We start from the raw sequence: 22,630 nt of genomic DNA, 5'->3' as shown, positions 1-22,630 counted from the left end.
ACCCAGCGGGCTTAGCAGACCAATTAAGGGAAAGTCGGTTACAGAGGCCGTCAGCGTATGACGTTTCATCTGTCAAAAAGCTTAGAGAAGCTGTCAAAACACTGACAATCTCGGTTTTATGGTGAGCCTTTCCTCTGCAGAAATCAGATGGCTGCTGCATCTGAGAATGCAGCAACCATTCTGTCATCTCTGCCATTGAGATGAGGAACCTTCGGATCCCCAAGGGTTGAAGCCTGCAGGAAGAAGCAAAGGGAAGTAAACTTTTTCTAACACTTTACACTCACCTCTCATACTTACCTCTCCACACTTCAAATCAAATCAAATCAAATCAACTTTTATTGTCATTGTTAGTGCACAAGTGCAGTACAACGAAATGTAGGCTTGCGGCTCCTGAGAGTGTACATTTGGATTAAGACATTTAAACATTCAACATACATTTGGCTTGTAGTATATTAACATAAATATGACCATAATAAAGTGCATTGGCAGATGTGCAGGCTTTAGAGTTTATTTGTGGAGTTCAGTAGGATGACAGCCCTGGGAAAGAAGCTGTTCCTAAATCTGGTCGTACGGGTGCGAATGCATCTGTAGCGTCTCCCAGATGGTAGGAGGGCGAACAGACTGTGGCTGGGGTGGGTAGGGTCTTTGATGATGGACCGTGACCTCCGTAGACAGCGTTTCTGGTATATGTGCTCTATGGTCGGTAGCCGGGTGCCGGTAATGCGTTGGGCAGTTTTGACTACCCGCTGCAGGGCTTTCCGGTCATAGTAGCACCCATCACTCACAGCCACAACGCACTTTTCGACCCCTCTCACCCCCGCAGACCCACCGCTTGCCTCGCTGACCCTGGTGACGTTCGCAACCGTTCGGTAGCACACACTTGTTTGGGTAAAATGGGGATAAGCCTCTTAACTGCCTGTTAACAGGCAGTTATGTGGCTGTAATCCCCTTCCCACCTCGAGGAGACGGGTCCCTGTGCGAGTCGGGGACCCGCCTCCTGTGAAGATGCCACAGAGGCGGGTTGGGAGCGGGGTCGGTGCCCACTCCCAGTTTCTGCCATTTTCCCGGCAGTCCCGCCTCCCCAGGGCTGGGAAAATTCCCCCCTTAATCTCTGGTCTTTTGAAAGGACTTTACAGCTTGCTGTGGAATGTAGAAGGCAGTATGGGAATTTCAACTCCATAAAGCTAAATTGATTATAATTCGCAGGTCAAATTACTGGTGCACATGTTCATGGCGCACAATTTTTAAAAAAATGTAACTTTAGTGTATGGGGTGTTTCATTACAATGCATTGTAGCACATGAATGTGATTGGTTTAAAATAAAAAGTGAACATATTTTTGAATTAATTTAACCCTTGCTGCGCAAATATTGGTTGTCCTGTTTGCCTGGTTAACAACTGCAATTCAAAAGTAATACAGTGGATCTGACGCACTTTGGGTCCTTCTACGGACATAATATATAAATACTGGTTCAACCTTATTTTTATGTATTGGAGTACCTATTAAAATATGCACTCACTCTGTTATTAAGATCTATAGAAATAATTTATAATGTGCACATTAGCCTTGACATTTTAATCTGGAAATAAAGGTAGTTATGGATTCTCACAACATAGGATTTGCTAAACAAGAAAAGACCAAAGTGCTTTGAGTTCACCTTCTACCATCACTTGATGCAACATTTCTGAATGAACGCTGTTCTGTGAATTTACTTAAGAGACAGACTATAATTGTCATGACTAGAGTCCTTGGATTGTTAAAAGCAACTAATTTTAAATGTAACTAGAATCTCCAGGGTACCAGTGTTAAAAGGATGTTATTGCCTTGGTGGGAAGCTTTTGGCCAGGTTCGGCTCTGGACCAACCAGTCGTGGAAATGTCGCCGTGTGCCAACTGCCCATGATGCTGGAAGTCCTGAACTTCTTTGTCACTAAGTCTGAGATCAGCTGGCCCTGCTGCTTCTGCCCTGTCCCATTCCCACCAAGCCAAACCTATTTCCAAGCTCTCCCCTGCCCTAGTGCTGAACCATTGCCTTTCTCGAATTTCTCTCCTCTCTCCGCTCATGCCCGTTCCAAGCTCAACTTGTCCATTGGTACCACCTTCTGCTCCCTTGATCGTATTCCCGCTAAACCGCTGACTACCCAACTTCCCTTCCTGGCCCCCATGCTAGCTGACATTGAAAGTGATTTCCTCTACTAATGTGCTGCCCTCCTTCCTTTCCAAGCTGCCTTCATCACACCCCTCCTCAAAAAAAAGCATCCTCGACCCCTCTGTCCTTACAATCTACCACCCCTTCTCCAACCTCCCTCTCCTCTACAAAGTACTTGAACATGTTGTCACCTCCCACATCCATGCCTGTCTTTCCCACAACTCCTTGTTTGAACCTCTCCAATCAGTTTCCATCCCTGCTAAAGCACCAAAATGGCCTTAATCAAAGTCATAAATGACATCAACGTAAGCTCGAGGAACAGCACCTCATCTTTCGATTAGGCATTTTACAGCCTTCTGGACTCAACATCGAGTTCAACCATTTCAGACCATAACCTCGGCCCCATCCTTTTTTGTTCTCTCTCTCACATGGCAGCTGTCGATCATTCTGCCATCGCCATTTACACCTCATCTAGAGCCATCTTTTATTTCTTAGCTTGTCCCATTACCATCTCCTTTTGCCTCGCACCATCATCCCTTTTGTCATTTAATCTCTCCTGCCTTCCACCCTATCACAGACCTTCCCTTTTGTTCTTTCCTCCCCTCCCCCCTCTCCCGGCCCCTACACTTGCTTAAAAACCTGTTCCATCTCTAACTTTTTCCAGTTCTGACGAAGGGTCATCGACCTGAAACATTAACTCTGTTTCTCTCTCCACAGATGCTGCCTGACCTGCTGAGTATTTCCAGCATTTTCTGTTTTTATTTCATAAATGACATCCTCTGTGACTGTTACCATGGTGCCCTAACCCTCCTCATCCTCTGGACCACTCTGGAGCATTTGACATGGTCCACCACTCCACCCTCCTCCAACACCTCTCCTCCATTGCCCAGCTCTGTGGAACTGGCCTCACTTGGTTCCACTCTTACCAATCGGATCACAGCCACAGCATCTTCTGCAGTAGCCTCTCTTCCCATCCCACAGCATCACCAATAACCTAAACCTGTCCCCTCCTTTTCATTATCTACATGCTGTCCCACGGTGACGTCACCCGCAGATGTGCGGTCAACTTCCGCATGTAGGCGGATGACACCCAACTCGACCTCTCCACCACCTTCTCCAGCCCATCCATTGTCACTGTTTTGTCAAACCGCTTGTCCAAAAGCCAGTCTTGGATGAGCCCCAATTTCCTCCATTTAAACATTGCAAAAGACCGAAGCCATCACCTTCAGCCCCCCACAACAAACTCTGTTTCCCTCGCTAGCGATTCCATCTTCCTCCCTGGCCACTCTCTCGGACTGAACCAGACTGTGTGCAACCTCTGTATCTTACTTGCCTCCAAGCTGAGCTTCCGACTCCGTATTCTCTTCATCAGAAAGATCGCCTACCTCCACCTTTTGTAACATCACTCACCTCCACCCCACCTCACCCACTTGCTGCTAAAACCCTCGCCTTTGTCACCTCCTTTATCTCCTGGCTGCCCTCTCATATTTCACCCTCCATTAATTTCAGCTCATCTAAAACTCTACTGTTCGCATCCTGTCCTGCACCAAGATCTGCTCACCTACCATCCCTGCCCTTGCTGACCTACATTGACTTTGAATCCCACCCCCCCAGCGCCTCCAATTTAGAATTCACATCCTCATGTCCCTTCATAGCCTTGCTCTTCCCTATTGCTGTAATCTCCTCCAGCTCTACAGCCATCCCCCTCCAAGCTGTAAGTTCCTCTGATTCTGGCCTTTGTGCACCCACCTCCCTTCACCCCACCATTGGTGGCTGTGCCTTCAGCAGCCCAGGCCCTAAGATGTGGAATTTCTTGCCTTTACTCTTCCAACTTTCCTCCCTCATCCTTTGTGACCCTACTTAAAACCCACTTCTTTGACCAAGCTAATATTTCCTTCTTTAGCTCAATGTCTATTTATTTGTGAGTATGCCACTGCAAAGTGCTTTGGAATCGTTTTCTACATCAAAAGCGGTATATAAATACACGTCGTTGTTGTATCTTCAGTTGTAAGTGTCAGCTCAGCTCATTTGGGAGCATTCTCGCCTCTGAGCCAAAGTCATGGGCTTGTGTCACATTGCAGGACATAATCTAGGTTGACACCTCACTGCAGTGCTGAGCGAGTGCGACATCGTTGGAGGTGCTGTGTGTTGGATGAAATGTTAAACCTAGGTCCTGTTGTCTGCCTGTTTATCCCTCTCCCCCTTTTTGAACAGGGGTGTAACATTTGCAGTCCTCCAGTCCTGTGGCATTGCTCCCATATCTAAGGCGGATTGGAAGATTGTGGCCGGAGTCATATAAAAAAACCAACAACTGCAGTCCAGTCAGCCTAACATCGGTAGTGGTGAAACTTTTAGAGACAATAATCCAGGACAAAATGAATTGCCACTTGGAAAAATATAGGTTAAACAGCCAGCACAAATTTGTTAAAGGCAAATTGTATTTGACTAACTTGATTGGTTTCTTTGATGAAGTAACAAAGAGAATTGATGAAGGTAGTGCGGTTGATGTTGTGTATATGGACTTTCAAAAGACGCTTGATAAACTAGCACATAATAGACTTGTTAGCAAAGTTACTAGATGAGCAGCAATTTCCTCCAACAAAATATTGGGAAGAACAAAGCCATTGTCATTGGACCCCGTCACAAACTCTGTTCCCTAGTCACCGACTCCAACCCTCTCCTTGGCCACAATCTGAGGCTGTGACAGACCATTCGCAACCTTGCCATCCTATTTGACCCAGAGATGTGCTTCTGGCTCCAAATCCTCTCCATCACCAAGACCGCCAACTTCCACCTCTAGCATCGTTCATCTCAGCTTATCAGCTGCTGAAACCCTCACCCATGCCTGTGTTACCTATAGACTCGACTATTCCAACGCTCTCCTGGCCAGGCCCCCCCCCCCATATTCTACCCTCCACAAAGTTGAGGTCATCCAAAACTCTGCTCGCACCGAGTCCCATTCACCCGTCCCCCTCCCCCCCCCCCCGGGCCCGTATCCTAACTCACACCGAGTCCTGTTCACCCCCCACCCCCGGGCCCGTACCCTAACTCGCACCAAGTCCCGTTCACCCGTCCCCCTCCCCTCCCCTCCCCAGGCCCGTACCCTAACTCGCACCGAGTCCCATTCACCCATCCCCCCTCCCCCCGGGCCCGTATCCCAACTCGCACCGAGTCCTGTTCACCCCCCACCCCCGGGCCTGTACCCTAACTCGCACCAAGTCCCGTTCACCCCGCCCCCTCCCCTCCCCGGGCCCGTACCCTAACTCGCACCAAGTCCTGTTCACCCCCCACCCCCGGGCCCGTACCCTAACTCGCACCAAGTCCCGTTCACCCCCCACCCCCGGGCCCGTACCCTAACTCGCACCAAGTCCCGTTCACCCCGCCCCCTCCCCTCCCCGGGCCCGTACCCTAACTCGCACCGAGTCCTGTTCACCCCCCACCCCCGGGCCTGTACCCTAACTCGCACCAAGTCCCGTTCACCCCGCCCCCTCCCCTCCCCGGGCCCGTACCCTAACTCACACCGAGTCCCGTTCACCCATCACCCCAGTACTTGCTGACCGCGTGACTTTTTTACTTTGAGCGCTGCCAACCTGTTCAGTACCTCCTCTTTACCTATTTTTATCCTCTCCAATCTACCTACTACCCCCTCCTTCACTGTGACATTGGCAGCATCCTCTTTAATGAAGACATTTCGTGCGTCAGTCATGTCCTCTGCCTCTACAAGAAGATCTCCTTTCTGGTCCCTAATCGGCCCCACCCTTCCTTTGACCACCCTTTTACTATTTATATGTTTAGAAAATATTTTGGGTTCCCTTTTATGTTACCCACTAATCTATTATAATATACTCTTTGCTCCTTTTATTTCCTTTTTCAGTTCTCTGTACTTTCTGTATTCAGCTTGGTTCTCTACTGTATTAGGAGCCTAACATTTATCATAAGCTTCCTTTTTCTGTTTCATTTTAATCTCTATGGCCCAGAAATTGGTGTTGGGGGCTTCCCGCGGGTGCAAGCCCCCGATCTACACTTACCTAGCGTGCCGACAGTTGAAGCCTGGCCCTGCGTGGATTTCCTGTCAGTGGCCCGGTTCAGCTCCCGGCGCGCTGTGCTTGCGTGATCCAGCGGCGTAGTTAGTTCGATGAGCCGGCTGGGATCACGTGAGCATTGGGCAACCAATCAGAGGTTGCAAAAGTTCATTCATGAGTTTGATAGTAAGAACTGTCAAACTCATGAAAACTCCGGGTGCCCAAAACACTACTTAAACATCAAATAAAATTTTAAAAAACATCCCACTAATTAAATGAACTATTAATAACTGTAAAAAACTAATTTAAACAATTATTCAAATTTTTGAAAAAAATAATTTTTTAACAAATCGGGTCTAAAAATACACTTACCTTACTGTAAAGTCTTAAAAAATAATAAACCTGTGGAAAACATTTTCTAACTTTAATTATTAGACCACTTACCTTTTAAAACTAAGTCCTTACGTCTGCTTTTTTCATTCGTAAAAGGTTGAGGCCTTCTCGCACGGGCAAACCTTTAAAAAAAAAGGAATTTCAGCGCGCACGCGTTCGACCTCTGAACCCCTTGGTTCAGAGGAAAGGAAATGCTGGTTTTCCGCGCATGCGCTGTGCATGCTGAAAACCGACACTTCCATCGGGCCCACGCGTGAGTACCCCGTCCGTACTCACGTGTTGGGACCCGAATTACTGGGCTCTATATCTTTAGCCATTCAGGAAATTCTAGCAATGGATGCCCTTCCTTTCCCCCTCATTGAAGGCCTCCCATTGTTCATTTACTGTTTTACCTACCGATCCTTGATTCCAATTAACCTGGGAAGATCCTTTCAACTCACTGAAACTAGCCCCCCTTCAGATGAGTATTTTCACCTTTGATTGTTATCCATTCTTTTCCATAATTATTCTAAACCTGATGATATTGTGATCACTGTTTCCCAAATGCTTCCCCACTGAAACATGATCCACTTGCCCCACTTCTCCTCCCCCTCCTCCTCCTCCTCCTTCTCTTCCTCTTCCTCCTCCCCTCCCTCCTCTGTCCCTCCTCCTTCCCCCCTCTCTCCCTTTTACTTCCCTCCTCTCTCCCTCCTCCCTTCTCTCCCTCCTCTCTCCTCTCCCTCCTCTCTCCCTGCCTCCTCCTCCCTCCTTCTCTCCCTCCTTCCCTCCCTCCTCCCTCTCTCCCTCCCTCCTCCTTCCTCCTCTCCCTCCCTCCTCCTCTCCCTCTTCCCCACCTTGTAAATCAGAAGATATTGTGGGATGAGGGGGAAGTGGGATGTGAGAAGGAGGATAACGTGTGAGGATATCCGTATCTTGTATCCTTTCAGCCCCGCCGCTGGCAAAGGGCTCAGCCATGCCCCTGCCAAGAATGGCCTGCATCGTCTCCTCCAAGGGGGTGAGGTGGAGCTAGGAATGGGAGGTGTGCCTCGTGTTTGGTACAGATTGTTGGTAGGTGAGTGATGGGGGGGTGGGGGGGGAGGCGGGGGTACTCATGTAATGAGCAGTGTGTGAGGCTAGTGGTGCAGTTGGTAGGAGACAACTTTTGAAGATGCTTTCACTGACTTTGACCACTGGTCTGAGGTCATGAAACTTCTTTGGGCACTGGAGCCAGGTCATGAGGTGACACTGCTGGCAGTGACGGCCTCAGTGATGTTGTCCCACATCGTTCTTTCTGGAGGGTCACCTGGCCCCCTGTGGATAGAGGACCTCTCTTGCGATTTTGACCCCCTGCACAAAGCTGGAGTGCTGTGTGCGAGACCCTGGTGCCCCTTCCCTGGCTTGTTGAGTTATTTGTGTTGGTGCTGAAGCATTTGTACCATTTTTTTACGTGTGGTAGGCAGTTCAGCTTTAAGAGCTGCAGACTGCCATTTTGGAATTATTTTTAATATTTTTTTTTCAGAAGGCAGTTGAGCTCTAAGGGCTAAAGACTGCAAATTTTTAAATGATTTTTATTTTTTTTCATTTTGGAAGGCAGTTCCCCTTTAAGGGATTGACACTGCTTTCTAAAATGACGGTCTAGATTTAAGACAACGCTGCCTCGCTCCAGGGACGCTACAGCCACACTACATTGGGCCCCCTGCTGAGACTACCACCTGAAACAGCGTGTTACACGGCAGGTTTTGCCCTGCGCTCATGTAAATCAGCAGGCAGCACCAAAATGCGCTCTTTATGCGGGCGGACGTTAACTTTGGCCCACGGTGGCACCGGCCATTTCCCACCTAATCGAATTTCTAGGCCTTAACTTTTTTCAAATCTACAACAATAATTAAAATCTGAAGGAATGAGACACCACACTTGTAAAAGAATATTTTCAGTGCCGGACAGGTTGTTTGGCAGTAATTAAGACTTAACACGCCGTTAAAAATTCACTTACATGTTTGATCATAAATAGTTTCTACCATAAATATTATTACCACCATAAAAATGAATCAAAGTGTAAGACCATAGATATTGGCGTGTTAGTGGGTAACTAGTGGGTGAGTACCGCTAATTCGCACCCTTACATGTGTTTCAATGCCGAGTCTATCGGCGAGATACCAGTATAGCATAGTTTGTGGAGGAGCAGGGAAATTGGACAGGAACTTCCTGATTTCTGCGCTTTAGTGCGCATGTACGGACGTCAGAAGTTGCTGTCCAATTTACTGGAAAATAATGGTGAGCACTGATAGCCACACCATTATTCCTACCACAAATTCCGGGCTGTTGGCCCAGAAATTCGGGCCTCCACGGGTGAGTACACACGGGGTACTCACCCGTAAGCCCAATGGAAGTGCCGGTTTCCTGCATGCACTGCGCATGCGCGGGAAACTGGCACTTCCGTTCCCCTGAACGAAGAGGTTCAGAGTTCGAACGCGTGCGCAGGAGTGGCAGCGCGTGCGCATCGAACTTAGGTTTTTTTTGCAGGTTTTCCCGGGAGGGTAAGTCTCCAGAAGTTACACATTTAAAAAGCAGTCGCAAGGCCTGCTTTTTACAAGGTAAGTGGTGAATTAATTAAAATTAAAACATTTTTTCCACAGGTTTATTAGTTTTAAATACTTTAAAGCAAGGTAAGTTTATTTTTAGCCCCGTTAGAAAATAAAATTATTTTTTTCAAAAATTTAAGTTGTTGTTTAAAATAGTTATTTCATGTAATTTATAGTTTATTTAAAAAATGTGATGTTTTAAAAAATTTATTTGAAGATTTAGTGATGTTTTGGGGCCCGTCGTATTTATAAGTTTTGACAGGTCAGGTCCATTGGCTCCCCATGGCCCATGTGATCCCAGGGGACGCATCGAACTAACTGCGCCCCTGGGATACGCAAGCACTGTGCGCCGGCAGTTGGAGCAGGCCTAGGATCGGAATCCCACGCGGGCCCGCAGCTCAACGGCCGGCGCGCTAGGTAAGTGCAGGTCAGGAGCTTGCACCCGTGGGAAGCCTCCGACCCGAATTTCCGGGCCATTGTCTCTGCTCTAGGTGGGCTCTACTACTGCGTTCTGCTCTCCTCCTCATCAGGTACTGTAAGTCCATAGTTTGAGTGACATTCTCTAAGCCTGTCCTATATTTTTTAAAATCTAATAGTTGCTGCTGTTAAACTTTTATCAAGACATGTGTAGGCTACTTGGTAACATATTGCAAAATCCACATTCGCTTGCCGCCGAAAGGGCACTGCAGAATTCTAAGGACACTGAATAAGCGCAAAATGAATACTTTTTATATAAAATTTGTAACAGATTGACTAGATATTGACGCGATTGCACTGCCGGCCCTACCCTTCTCATTTTATAAAACTGTACTTAAATAAAAACAGAAACTGCTGGAAATATCCAGCAGGCCAGTCAGCGACTGAAATGAAAAAGGAGAGGTCAGTGTTTGAGCTGCAAACTTTCATTAACAAAACATCAGTCTATCTTTAGGGGACTTCTGTCCTGACCATCATTTATCTCTCAACCAACGCCTCCAAAAGCAGGTTATCTGGTGACCTAGAAATCGGCTGTTCCTGGGAGCTTGCTGTGTGCAGCTTGGCTGCAGCGTTTCCCTACATTACAACAATGACTATGCTTTAAATGTATTTCTTTGGCTATCGAGCACTTTGGGATGTCCCGCGGATGTGTAACTTTGTTCCTTTCTGTTTCAAATGCTAATCGCCCCACTGTGCATTTTCCAGCATTGCCTGCGGTTTATTTTTTAGATTTCCCGCTTTTTTAGAGTTTCTTTTGACACCAGGGCTAATTTTCTGACTCAAGCACAAAGTCAGAAAGTTACCCCTATAAACGCTTCAAAGAAAGGAAAAGTGATCAGGAAAAGGTCACGGAAGCTTGAAGTCCTTCAGCATCAAGAAGTAAGCTTCAGTTCTCCACAACTAAAGATAATCCTGTCACACATATTGCCTAATCAGTAAACAGTTAATGGTTTCCCCTTCCACCTTTCCAACAGTATCTATGGTCCTACACTTTGATTCATTTTTATGGTGGTAATAATATTTATGGTAGAAAATATTTATGATCAAACAGGCATTTGCGGAAATGGCAAAAAATTGTTTAGACCGTGAAAATTGTTGTGCTTCCAGACATTTCTTTAAGTTGAGATCACATTTCCCCATATAAGTTGAGAGCGAGGCCAGATGTCGGGAGAGGCTTAGCTGCTGGGGTCCGATTTCATCTGAATCTGCTCCTGGGCAAAGGGGCTCCGGAGGTTGTCTCCTGTCCTCTGTTCCCCATGGATGCCCTCAAAAGATTTGAAGTTTTGCTAAAAAAAAAAAGAATTAAAGTAATGTAACATCAGACCCATAAAACAAAATGGTGGAAATGGAGTCACTTCATGCGTGTGAAAGGTTCCTCATGTCCCCTTACTTTTCAACATGCCCACTGAAGGACCGCTGTTAATCAATGCCACATTCAGCTCTGAGTGATCCTCCGTGCACAAGTACAAAGCCCAGAGTAAAAAAAAAAGGGATATTGAGCACTCACAGTGGGGAGCTATTCTTGAAGAGGGAGTGCAACGAAGGTTCACGAGATTGATTCCTGGGATGGCGGGACTGTCGTATGAGAAGAGATTGAGTAAACTAAGGCCTGTATTCTCTTGAATTCAGTAGAATGAGAGGGGGATCTCATTGAAGCATATTAATTATTACAGGGCTTGATAGGGTGGATGCTGGGAGAATGTTTCCCTTGGCTGGGGAGTCTAGAACCAGGGGCCACAGCCTCAGGATAAAGGGTCGGCCATTCAGGACTGGGATGAGAAGAAATTTCTTCACACAGAGGGTGGTGAATCTTTGGAATTCTCTACCCCAGAGGGCTGTGGAGGCTCAGTCATTGGGTATATTCAAAACAGAAGTCAATAGATTTCTGACTAGTAAGGGCATCAAGGGATATGGCGATAGGGCCGGTGAATGGAGTTGAGGCAGAAAATCAGCCATGATCTCATTGAATGGCGCAGCAGGCTCGAAGGGCCAATGGCCGACTCCTGCTCCTATTTCTTATGTTCTTATGTAATAGATTCTCTCACCCATGTTCCTGTCGGGTATAACTCCCTGCTGGAAATGTGGGATCACTGAATTTACCCTGTAATTTAGTTTGCTCAAATTTACCACCAAAACCCAACAAAAAAATAGGTGGCCAAAGGCTGTGTGAGGAGCCAAGCAGGTTTTAATTGAGGCTTTTGTAGACCTAGCATTCTTTCATTGACAATGATGGTCACTCATTTTTTTTCCTCAATTATATTTTCCGATGCTCATCGAGATGATTAATGTCGGCACTGGGGAATGGGACATTTTCCATTTTCAGTACTTAGTGTCAGCGTCAAGTCTTCTTCCCAGGTCAGGTATGGGATCAACCAACTACAGTAAACATCACTCAGCTGCATTTCAACAACATGTCTCAAATCTAAAAGCCCCTGCTACCCATTACTAACAAGTGAAGTGTTTCCACTGCATATAACAGCCCTTGTTATTGCCTCTCTGAGTGTTATTGCCAATTTTTACTGGATTGTCAGCAGTTTTATACTTTGGACAGCATGGCTGCTAGATCCTGAGCTGAAACTGCCCAAACTCAGATCAAGTAGGACATAGAAACATAGAAAAATAGGAGCAGGAGTCGGCCATTCGGCCCTTCGAGCCTGCTCCGCCATTCAATATGATCGTGGCTGATCCTCTATCTCAATACCATATTCCCGCTCTCTCCCCATACCCCTTGATGCCTTTTCTGTCTAGAAATCTATCTATCTCCTTCTTAAATATATTCAGTGACTTGGCCTCCACAGCCTTCTGTGGTAGAGAATTCCACAGGCTCACCACCCTCTGAGTGAAGACATTTCTCCTCATCTCAATCCTAGATGTCCTACCCCGTATCCTGAGACTGTGACCCCTTGTTCTCGACCCCCCAGCCAGGGGAAACATCCTCAGACCATTCTAACTGTCAGATTCTACTGATCTGATCTAAATTTGAATTTATTTGACAGAATATGCAAAAACACTGCACCGTGCAGTTCCTTTTACAAGCCTTTCAAGCGCAATGTGTCTGGCAACACATTCACCTTCTGATTCTAAGGGTTACCTTAATTTGTCTTGTGATAATTCCTTCTCGTGATGTCGCCTGGGTTCACTGGGGTGTGAGGGGAACATATGCCAACACCAATATGCCAATCAACCTGCCCACTCGATGGCCGGACTTTTCAGGGGTGGTAGCGGGCGCGATCGGTGGCCGGTCAGGTGGGAAAGTTGTTATTTTTGACAGCGGGTCGGGAACCCACCATCATCTCGCCCCCACGTGCCGTTCCCCCTAGCGCGCCTGTCATCGCGGAGCCGACCCGACCGGCAGCGGATGGCATCCCAATTGAAATCATTATCAGATAGTTTACAGGCACTTAGAGCATTTTTCCACTTACTTTTTAAATTCCCCTGCATGGCCACGGGATTCACGCAGCTCGGGACCACGTCTGTCAACCTGAGGCAGGAGTTCCGTGGCCATTGCTCCAGCTGATTACTTGACAGCATCAAATGTACAGTAACAGCTCCCACCTGACAGATGATCACTTTCCTCAGGCAGAAGCTGTTGCTCAGTCCATTCCCAGCACAGATTCTGCAGGCTGCAAGTCTTTCCAGCAAAGTCTCCATCCAGTCTCACCCCATTGGAAGAACTCTCTCACCATTGACAGAATGCTTCTGTCATCTCTACTTCACCTGCCATCTATTCCATCAACATGGGTGCCATTTTCACTGTCTCACCTTGGTCCTCAGAATCCCACCACAATCGGCCCCAACACCAGTAGCACCAGGCACACCAGCAGCACGAACATCAACACCAACCTTCTCCGCAATCACCTGATGCTGCACATCACAGAGGGCATCAGCCCCTGAGCACATTGCTGTCCAGGAGGCCAGGGATGGCCTCATCATGGCCAGATTTGGTCAACTTTACGTTGTACACACATATGGCTGCCACATGATGCGCCAGGTTGGCACCACCCCACACCGACACCATAAAGCATCCCTACAATGTCTAAGCCATTCCTTTTACACTCATCACCATTGCAAAGGGTACCGTTATGTCTCACCATTCACTGCAACTCACTAAGCCACTTCCAAAGGTGCACACAAATCTGTCCAAGACCTGAAAGTGTTGAAAATAACGATTTTTTATGTTTGACACCGCATTAACAGAAACTTTACATAAACATTGGATAAAACACCCAAGTGGTTACCCTTGTGTGTTGTTAATTGGTATGATTGCACTAGGATAAGGGTGAGTGTGAGGGGTGGCTAATGAGATGGGGAAGTGATAATGTAGATAGAGAGGGATGGGTGGAGGTGCAAGTTAAGTTGGTGTGAGTAAGGATGTGCAGGAGTAGGCTAGGGAAGGCAGAGTGATGGGGATGTGATGACAGGCACAGCAGGATGAGGTTGACTGTGGCTTTGTAATAATGTTTCATGATCTACTGAGATCATTAAAAAGTTTGTGGCACTGCACCCAGGTCCTCCTCACCACATCCCTGCTTGTGACCTCCTCTGCAATCTACAACCAGGCTGTCCTGGTCTCCTGGGGAGGTCCCTTCCACCCATGGGAAAGGGAAGAGGACATCCCTACGTGCTCTGACTCCCTGCATAAGCATATGGAGGGAGTCATGGGCGAACCTGGGTGCAGCCCTCTGCCTCTGTGCAGTGATTGTCAGTGTTTGCAGCACTCCAATGCTGTAGTGCACTATGTCAGATTAAACTTCAAATCTAATGTGGCCAGGGTCCCTTTAAAGGTCCCGGCTGAAAACGCGTCATGAAGACGTCACCAGACCCGCTCCATCTCATTGGGCCGGGTAACACGCTGGGCAGGGCTTAATAGGCCCCATTAAGGTAAGTTCATTTTCAGCAGCGGGATGGGGCCATCAGCGGGGTCGCGACCCGACATTGCCACCGCCCACACCAGACCCGCCGAGGTAAAAAAAAATTCCGACCAATATGATTGGGCTAGTGCTGTTGAGTTACACCACAACCTCCAAGAATGAGTAACCGCAAACAACAGAATGCGAGGCTGAAAGGCCTTTATTGATCGCAATTACATTTGCCACAACTAAACTGTTGTAAATCATTCCAATAGTGTGTAGAATCATCTTGGGCCCTTATCCATTCCACTTTTTCTTTTTTTTTGTCTAGATGGGCTTCTTTCGTCGAAGGTACAAAGAAATCATTGAAGCTGAGAAGAACAGAAAGGACAGTGAAGAAAGTTGGGACTGGGTTCAAAAAGACCAGTGAGCTGCCAGATAATTGAGTCATGTGACATGCATCAGACAGCCGACGTGACCCCCGCTCCTGAGTCTTCCATATGTGGAAGAGGGAATCCTTCTCCAGATTTTTCGGAGACCTGATAATTGTGTATTCGTGTAATTCAACTGCTGGAAGCATTCCTGAGGCAGGCACCGCAGACAGAAGATCTGCTGGGTGGTGCTTTGACTTCCTTAAAAACACATCAATAAACTTCAGAAAGTAAAGTGCTGTGGAGAGCACAGACTCGAGATGGAGCAGAATGGGATTTACAACAATACCACCCTCAGGGGATTGAATTCTCTTTGTGTGTTCAGTAAAGAGAAACAGATATTTTTATAAGCGAAGAACATGTTTGTCCAAAATGTTTATTCCTTTATATTTTTATCTAAATATAATTTACTCTTATCCAGTTCTATAACACACTCACTGCACTGATGTCTTGCTCAGAGCCTGAGTGCCGACAAGTTGATGAAGAAGCTATTTTATCTGAAGGTCTTTGCAGTAAGGTCAGTCTTGAGATGATGATAAATTCATGACCACATGCAGAGTTGTCTAACCCTTTCAGTACTGTATATTCTTTGCACTTTGCAGCAAGCTATTTTCCATCATCTACTGTCTGAAACAATGATCTTGCAATGTCGTGTACTATACAAACAATACTTCCAGCCTGGTGGGGAACGGCAGAGGAGTTACTATTGGGCTTAGTGCTCCTAGGTTAGGTCAGAGAACATGGGCCAGGGTTTCTGTACCAGGTCACTATCTAGCGACCCCCCCTGATGAAAGTGTACCATGTGTGGCTGTTGGATGCGGACAGGATCAAGCCTGGCTGTAACGCTCTCCAGCAGTTGAATAGCCGACTGACACTGAACTGCCGAGGCTTAAGACAGGAATAATGACCATTTGTCTGAGGTGCCGGAGGACAAGCAGTACCCCATGAAACGTATGCAGGCAAGGACTCGACACATTCAGGAGAGATGGGAGAAAATTGATGAGAAACGGAGACCCCCCCCCCGCCCCCCCATGCATGCAGGTATAACAACAGCTTTCATTCCTAAAACACTCCTTACACACAAAAAGATGTTGCAGCTTCCTCGCAGAGTAAGGGGAGAAAGGAAGGTGAAAACAAAGGACGGAGCTAAGGACTGGAGCTGAAAACTCAGCCCAATAGGAGGACTTTTAAAAGGCTCCTGAAAGCAGAGGGGGAAGGAGGAGGATGCAAGGTGGAAGGGTTTACGAGGATTCTGAAGAGGGCAGGGCCCAGGTGTCGGCCAATAGCTGAGCTGAGGGGTAAAAATCACTTACATGTTACGGAAAGTAATGGGGAAAGCATTTGCAGGTGATAACACAGTTGAGAGGGGCACTCCTATGGTTTGTGCATTTTACCTGACTTCAGGATTACGTTATTGTCCATGAACCCCCTCCTTAATAGAGCAGTTAAAAGCGATCTTTAGTTTGATTTACTGAATCTCGACCTTTCTGGTGACCTATTGGTATAAAAAGCTTCCTTGGGCCTGTGTGCAAACCCAAAATATGATACCGGTGAGAGCAGAACTCAAGCATTGTGACCTAAGTGTGTGGCCGTTTACTGTGTTGTCATGTCACAAGCATATGTGTTCTGTTGTACAGTGATTTTAGTGGGTTATTCATTGCCTCTCTTCGCACTGTATTATGCAAGGCTGTATTACAGATGAGGATCATTTCAGCGATGTTTCCGGAGCCTCACTTAAGGGAGCTCAGGTCACCGGATTGGTCATAAACAGGAAACGTTGATGCTGATGTGGTGGAAGAGTTCATGGCACATTGATTTTAAACGTGCAGGTTAATGGGACCTTCAGTCTGTGGTCTAAGTTGACCATTCTCAGCCCTGTCTTAAATGTAATATGAAAATACTGGGGGTTAGTTTTTTTCTCCTGAAAAGTCAGTTTCTTGCTCTTTTATAGAATGACACGAATGGTCGAATGCTGCTTGCTGATTGGCTAGAAGAGGTGCTTTCTATAAAATGGAGTTGGTGCCGCCATTTTTATAAAAATAAAATAAACTGGTTAATTAATGCCTGTGCAAAAATAGTGCGCCCTGGAAAGTATGAGCTAATCCCATGATTACAGAAGTACAGGTCAGAGAATCAGGAATAAGGTGTCGATGCTCCAACTCCCAGAGAGAGTGTGGGATCACAGGGTTAGTCCTGTACTACAAGCATATAATGAGAACTTCACCAAGTGGAAATTCTGTCCTATGGAGTTTGGGGCTGAAGTTTGTGTCTTGATTATCAGTCAAGGGAGGGAGTCGGATTCCAAACATTACTGTTTGAGCTATTGACTCGCCCATTACAGGTTATATCCCCACCTCTATGTAAGTTCAGGTTACTTTTGCAGTATTATGGCAGAGGTGGCAGAGTCAAGGTCCCGATCACGTCACACTTCATTGTCCTTCAGTGTAGAATTCCCCTGAACACAGCAGCCACTGATCTGCTGCTGATCGCACCTACAGTCCAAAGGAACCAGGCTGAATGGAATACATTTTCTGTGTCAGGGTATCCATGCTTTTATCTTCATAGCTGTGGACCATGGAGCCTCGCCGAGGGGCCATGTTTAAATTCACGTTTCTATTAATTTGCACATATATCTTGCGTTACTGATACTAACAGGTGTTCTGATTTAGGATTGATCCACTAATGAGACAACCCACAAAATTCAAACAGGACAAGTAAGAAATATAAGTGCAAATAGGATGGAGATGCCTGATCTTTAAGGGCTGATTGCCAGGGTTCAGGGGTCACTGATGAGCCACCCCTACTCTATGTATGCCATGTGATACGAGGACACGATTTCAATTGAATGAGAGGAGCACATCTCATTTGACTCCTGCATCAGCTGCTTGGTGAATCATTCCTTAGTTATCCTTTGTTCATTTATGTGGAATGGGTTTGTTTTGAAAGATGTTACTACACTCCACAAAGAAAGCTCTGTATAATATTCAATTATGGTATATTAACCAGCGGTCCAGTTTAGGAAGATGAAATATTGTTGCATATTACTTTTAGGTAGTAATAAAACTCAGAATATATACATTTATAAGACATAATCTTTCCAGTCAAAGGACAAAGTGATCACCGGCCCCCTCCTAATAATGTTATGGGCAAATATGTTACAATGAGGGTATCGGATATTCCAACAGCGTTAATGCCGGTGACCAACAATGGCTACTTCTTACTTCCATTACTAACCAACTGGTTTCGAATGGCCTTTTTTTTGAGGATCTAGTTTTGTGTCTTGTACTCATGCGCTTGAGTTTGTTGTCTGTAATACGAAGGATTCTCCTCCACTGAAGAGGCTAGACATGGTTTCAACAACATTTTCACACATTCCCAGAAATGATAAACCGCTGGTTTGGCCACAACTGGAGTATTGCGTCCAGTTCTGGTCACCACACTTTAGGAAGGATGTGAAGGCACTTGAGAGGGTGCAGAGGAGATTTACCAGAATGGTTCTGGGGATGGGGGATCTTAGCTACAAGGACAGGTTGGAGAAGCTGGATTTGTTTTCATTAGAGCAAAGGAGGTTGAGGGGTGATTTGATTGAGGTGTACAAGATTATGACGGGTTTGGATAGGCTAGATGGGGAAAGGCTGTTCCCACTAGTTGATGGCACAAGGACTAGGGGACACGGATTTAAGGTTTTGGGCAAGATACAGGGGGGATGTGAGGAAAAACTTTTTTACACAGCGAGTGGTGAGGACCTGGAACTCGCTGCCGACGGAAGTGGTGGAAGCGGAGACACTCGATGTTTTCAAGGGGAGACTGGATAGGCACTTGAAGGAAATAAACTTGCAGGGCTACGGGGATAGAGCGGGGGAATGGGACTGACTGGATTGCTCTACAGAGAGCTGGCATGAACTTGATGGGCCGAATGGCCTCCTTCTGTGCCGTTATGACTCTGAGTCCCTAAAGTAAAGTATATGGCCTGTCCCCAGTTACAGCGTTCAGGTTCTGTCTGATTAACAACTAATAGGCTCTCAGCCCAGGGCTGCAGAAAGAGCTGGTAAAGTGATTTATATTTTTTAAAAATTAATTTCATGCATCAAATCATCCTGAGAGTGCTGAGGTTACATATAATGTGTGAAATAATGAAAATCTGAGTCCCTTTAAGCTTTAGAAAGGAAGTCACCTGATTAACATGCTTCAGACCAGCAACGTTATACCTGGGTGCTTGTCCCCAGGGTCTTTCTGTAACTCAGAACATGAGTAAATACAGCGACCCTTTGCTCCCAGTGAACAGCCACACTCGAAGGCAGTGTGGGTCAGAGAAAGGACTACAACCCTGTAACCCCCGACTGACCTGTGCTCCCTTCACATGCGGCTCCTCGCTGGAGGAGCGGGATTGGGGAATTTACCCTTCGATCAGACGGAGTGTGGGGGGGGGGTGAAATTGGCCTTTGCCAGTCGTGTGAAGCAGGGTCACAGCTAACGGGCAGCTCCTTTGACACCGTGCCCGACTTTCTTTTCCCATTGCTGTCAATGAAAATGGGGCGTGGTGTAGAACAGACTGCTGATTCGCTGTGGGCGTGGTGTAGAACAGACTGCTGATTCGCTGTAGGCCTGCTTTGTGCTACTGGCAAAACACAATTTCATTCCCCTTGTACTCTGGAGAGAAGCAAAACTGTTGTTTCTTCACAGAAAACAATGAAAGCATTTTACAGCTAATGAAGAAACATTTATTAGTTGCAGTTATTAATCACGTCTTAACAACCTACAGCTGCCCCCTTCCCTCTAATAGATTATTTAGCGTGTATGATTTTTTTTGTGATTGGGCTGTGCAGTATTGGGCATGGGAAATGCTAAAGAAATCATTGGAGACCTTTGCATAGTAATTGTTATTTATGAGTGTGATTACAAAGAATGTGGCAGTGTATGTGGCAAAGAAGAAGACAATTGATGGTCTCAGAGGACAAGGTCTTTCAACTACTGCCCTGTGGACATAAGCTCAGGGAAATAGTGCAACTTTATCATACGGCAGTGGTTAGTGAGCTGCATTTCACAAAATGGCCCAAAGTATCTCTGCACAGATTACTTCCAGGGATCTGTAAATAGGCATCCGTGCTCATGGATGGTCCTGTTAGCAGATGATGATTTAGGACTGGATTCTGATGCTTGTAACATACCTTGTGCATATTCTTTTTTTTACTGGTTCTCAGTGGATTTGGGATCGATAATATTGTTTGGTTTGGTATATTTAGTCATCTGCCTGCTTGGTTTATTTAAGGGGAGAGTTTTCAGAATTTCTCCTCCCCTCTCCAGAAGGTGCCGAGTAAATGTAGGGTGCACTTCCCTGGGGGCTGGCGGACTTCTGTCACTTCACCTGGGTGACCGTTTTTTAATTTCGGTGTCGGGGAGGCTTCTCGACAATGACCGATGGTGGTGCAACTTCCAGCAGTCGGCACTGGATAGCATTTAGCCGCAGGAACCTTTGCTGCTTTATCTTCCCTCACCAGCGTAGGATGTCTGCGGACAGCTGTCGTCCCCCTGACTGCCACCCAGGTTAGATCAGCTAATTCAGCACAGACCGGGAATTGAATCTGGAACTCTGGTCTGAATGACTTAGTACAACGGTGGGTATTGGCTTTACCACTAGCCCATCAGCGGAGCTTTCAGAATGTTTACATGTTGCTGGCCTTGTTGAGCTACCATATAACGCCACACACAGCACTGCATACAAATTGCCCATCAAGTATTCCACATTTTATTTCTAATTAGAAGATACTACTACTGTTTGTTTATTATACTTGGGATTTGATTTTCCTGTGTCGTTACATGTATAAGAGCAAGCTCATTCCAAAGTATATTTATAATTATTTCCATCAATTTTATAATAAAAATGGATTCACACTCTTACTCTGTTGGGTTTTCTACATTGTTGATACTCTGTGATGTAAGAAAACTACTCGGCACTCGGTCTAAGCGTTAAACAAAGCTTTAATCAACTGTTTTACAACATGGAGATCTAGTTGTGTCCTTCACTAGTTCCTGTTAAGAATGTCCTGCGCAAGCTGGGCCCGTGCCCGAGTAGTTATACTCTCCCTAGACACCGCCACCCGCAGGCTGCTCAGTATCATTTCATAAGTCTTTCTTTCATGAATGACTGATTCATGTCACTCTGGGCCTGCTGTAGATTGCAACAGCCGTTGGTTTTAAGGATGTTTGGGAATGTTATTGTTGGGTTCTATATCTTGCCCTGAGGGAGGGTATTTGTGTGTGTGTATGATAGCAGATAGTGGCTTCATAGGGATAGCCTTCTGGGAGATTCACAGGGAACGCACTTATGATATGCTTCCCCGTGCTTCGAATTGGCATGATCGAGACGCCTCCTATAATTCGTTGCATTATGAATGGAACGCCTATTTCACGATGCTCTTTTTAACCTCAGGCCTCGGAAATTGCGAGACTTTATGCTTCCATCACGGAGTCTCGCTGGGTGGAGCACAGGTTGAAGAACTAGACATGGGAGTAGACGCCGCCGATTCAGGGTGCACCTGATTTTTCTAGCTATTCATTTCAATGACCAGAAAATAGAACGTATTGCGAATTGGGGAGCACTGACTACGCCTGGTCCGCAGCCCATTGAGTGAGATTCCCTGCTGGGAATACAGTCTCACCGTTTCAGGGCTCTCATACCCGGCTTTTTAAGGGTCATTTCTACTAGTTCAAATCACATTTCCAATGCTAGATCTAACCTCAACGATGTAATCAAAGCTGGGTTAGATCGGTTGCACTTCTGATACAGATTTTTAAGTCTCAATGAAAAATAAGTAAAGCATATTATAACATTTTTAATGTCTCCCCCCCTTCCAAATGTTCCCTTTTGACGTTCAAGTCCACAGCTGTCAACTGGCTTCTAGTACCTCACTCAACAGGCCATTATTCATATATCAGCCTGGATAGCATGTGTCAGCAGCCTGTTTGACCATGGAGGGCATCTACTGCCGAGCCTAATCCAGTTCTCAGCTATCGTGCACATATAGCTCGTTCAGCAGGTGATTTTTTTTTTTAATTTGTTTTTATGGGATGTGGGCGTCGCTGGCAAGGCCAGCGTTTATTGCCCATCCCTAATTACCCTTGAGAAGGTGGTGGTGAGCCACCTTCTTGAACCGCTGCAGTCCGTGTGGTGAAGGTACTCCCACAGTGCTGTTAGGGAGGGAGTTCCAGGATTTTGACCCAGCGACGATGAAGGAACGGCTGATATACTTCTCAGTCAGGATGGTGTGTGACTTGGAGGGGAACTTGGAGGTGGTGGTGTTCCCATGCGCCTGCTGCCCTTGTCCTTCTAGGTGGAAGAGGTCGTGGGTTTGGGAGGTGCTGCCGAAGAAGCCTTGGTGAGTTGCTGCAGTGCATCTTATAGATGGTACACACTGCAGCCACGGTGCGCTGGTGGTGGAGGGAGTGAATGTTTAAGGTGGTGGATGGAGTGCCAATCAAACGGGCTGCTTTGTCCTGGATGGTGTCGAGCTTCTTGAGTGTTGTTGGAGCTGCACTCATCCAGGCAAGTGGAGAGTATTTCATCACACTCCTTACTTGTGCCTTGTAGATGGTGGAAAGGCTTTGGGGAGTTAGGAGTGTGCAGGTGTTGGATACCTTCAGGGTTGGAAGTCGTCTGGCTGCTGCTTTTGGACAGCGACCAGAAGGTCCGTCCAGCTGGTAGCCATCACCACTCTTGTGGGCCTCCCCAGGCCTAGGGAAATGATCTG

The 22,630-nt window shown here is 46.5% G+C and overlaps 1 protein-coding gene across 2 annotated transcripts in view; it reads left to right on the top strand.

Annotated features, from left to right (window-relative positions):
• itga9 (integrin, alpha 9) overlaps positions 1 to 20,777 on the top strand; it is a 539,537-nt gene extending 518,760 nt beyond the window's left edge. For both annotated transcript variants that reach the window (XM_085993779.1, XM_085993778.1), the window contains one exon: positions 14,783 to 20,777. In XM_085993779.1, the coding sequence (XP_085849905.1) occupies positions 14,783 to 14,881 (99 nt within the window). In that variant the 3' untranslated portion in view covers positions 14,882 to 20,777. The remainder of the gene's footprint in view (positions 1 to 14,782) is intronic.
• Positions 20,778 to 22,630: the final 1,853 nt, after the last annotated feature.

The sequence above is a fragment of the Somniosus microcephalus genome, chromosome 7 (assembly GCF_052327205.1).
Source record: "Somniosus microcephalus isolate GS21.2 chromosome 7, FLI_Smic_1.0, whole genome shotgun sequence".
In the NCBI taxonomy this organism is placed as follows: Eukaryota; Metazoa; Chordata; class Chondrichthyes; order Squaliformes; family Somniosidae; genus Somniosus; species Somniosus microcephalus.
This window is presented reverse-complemented; position numbering and strand designations above follow the sequence as displayed.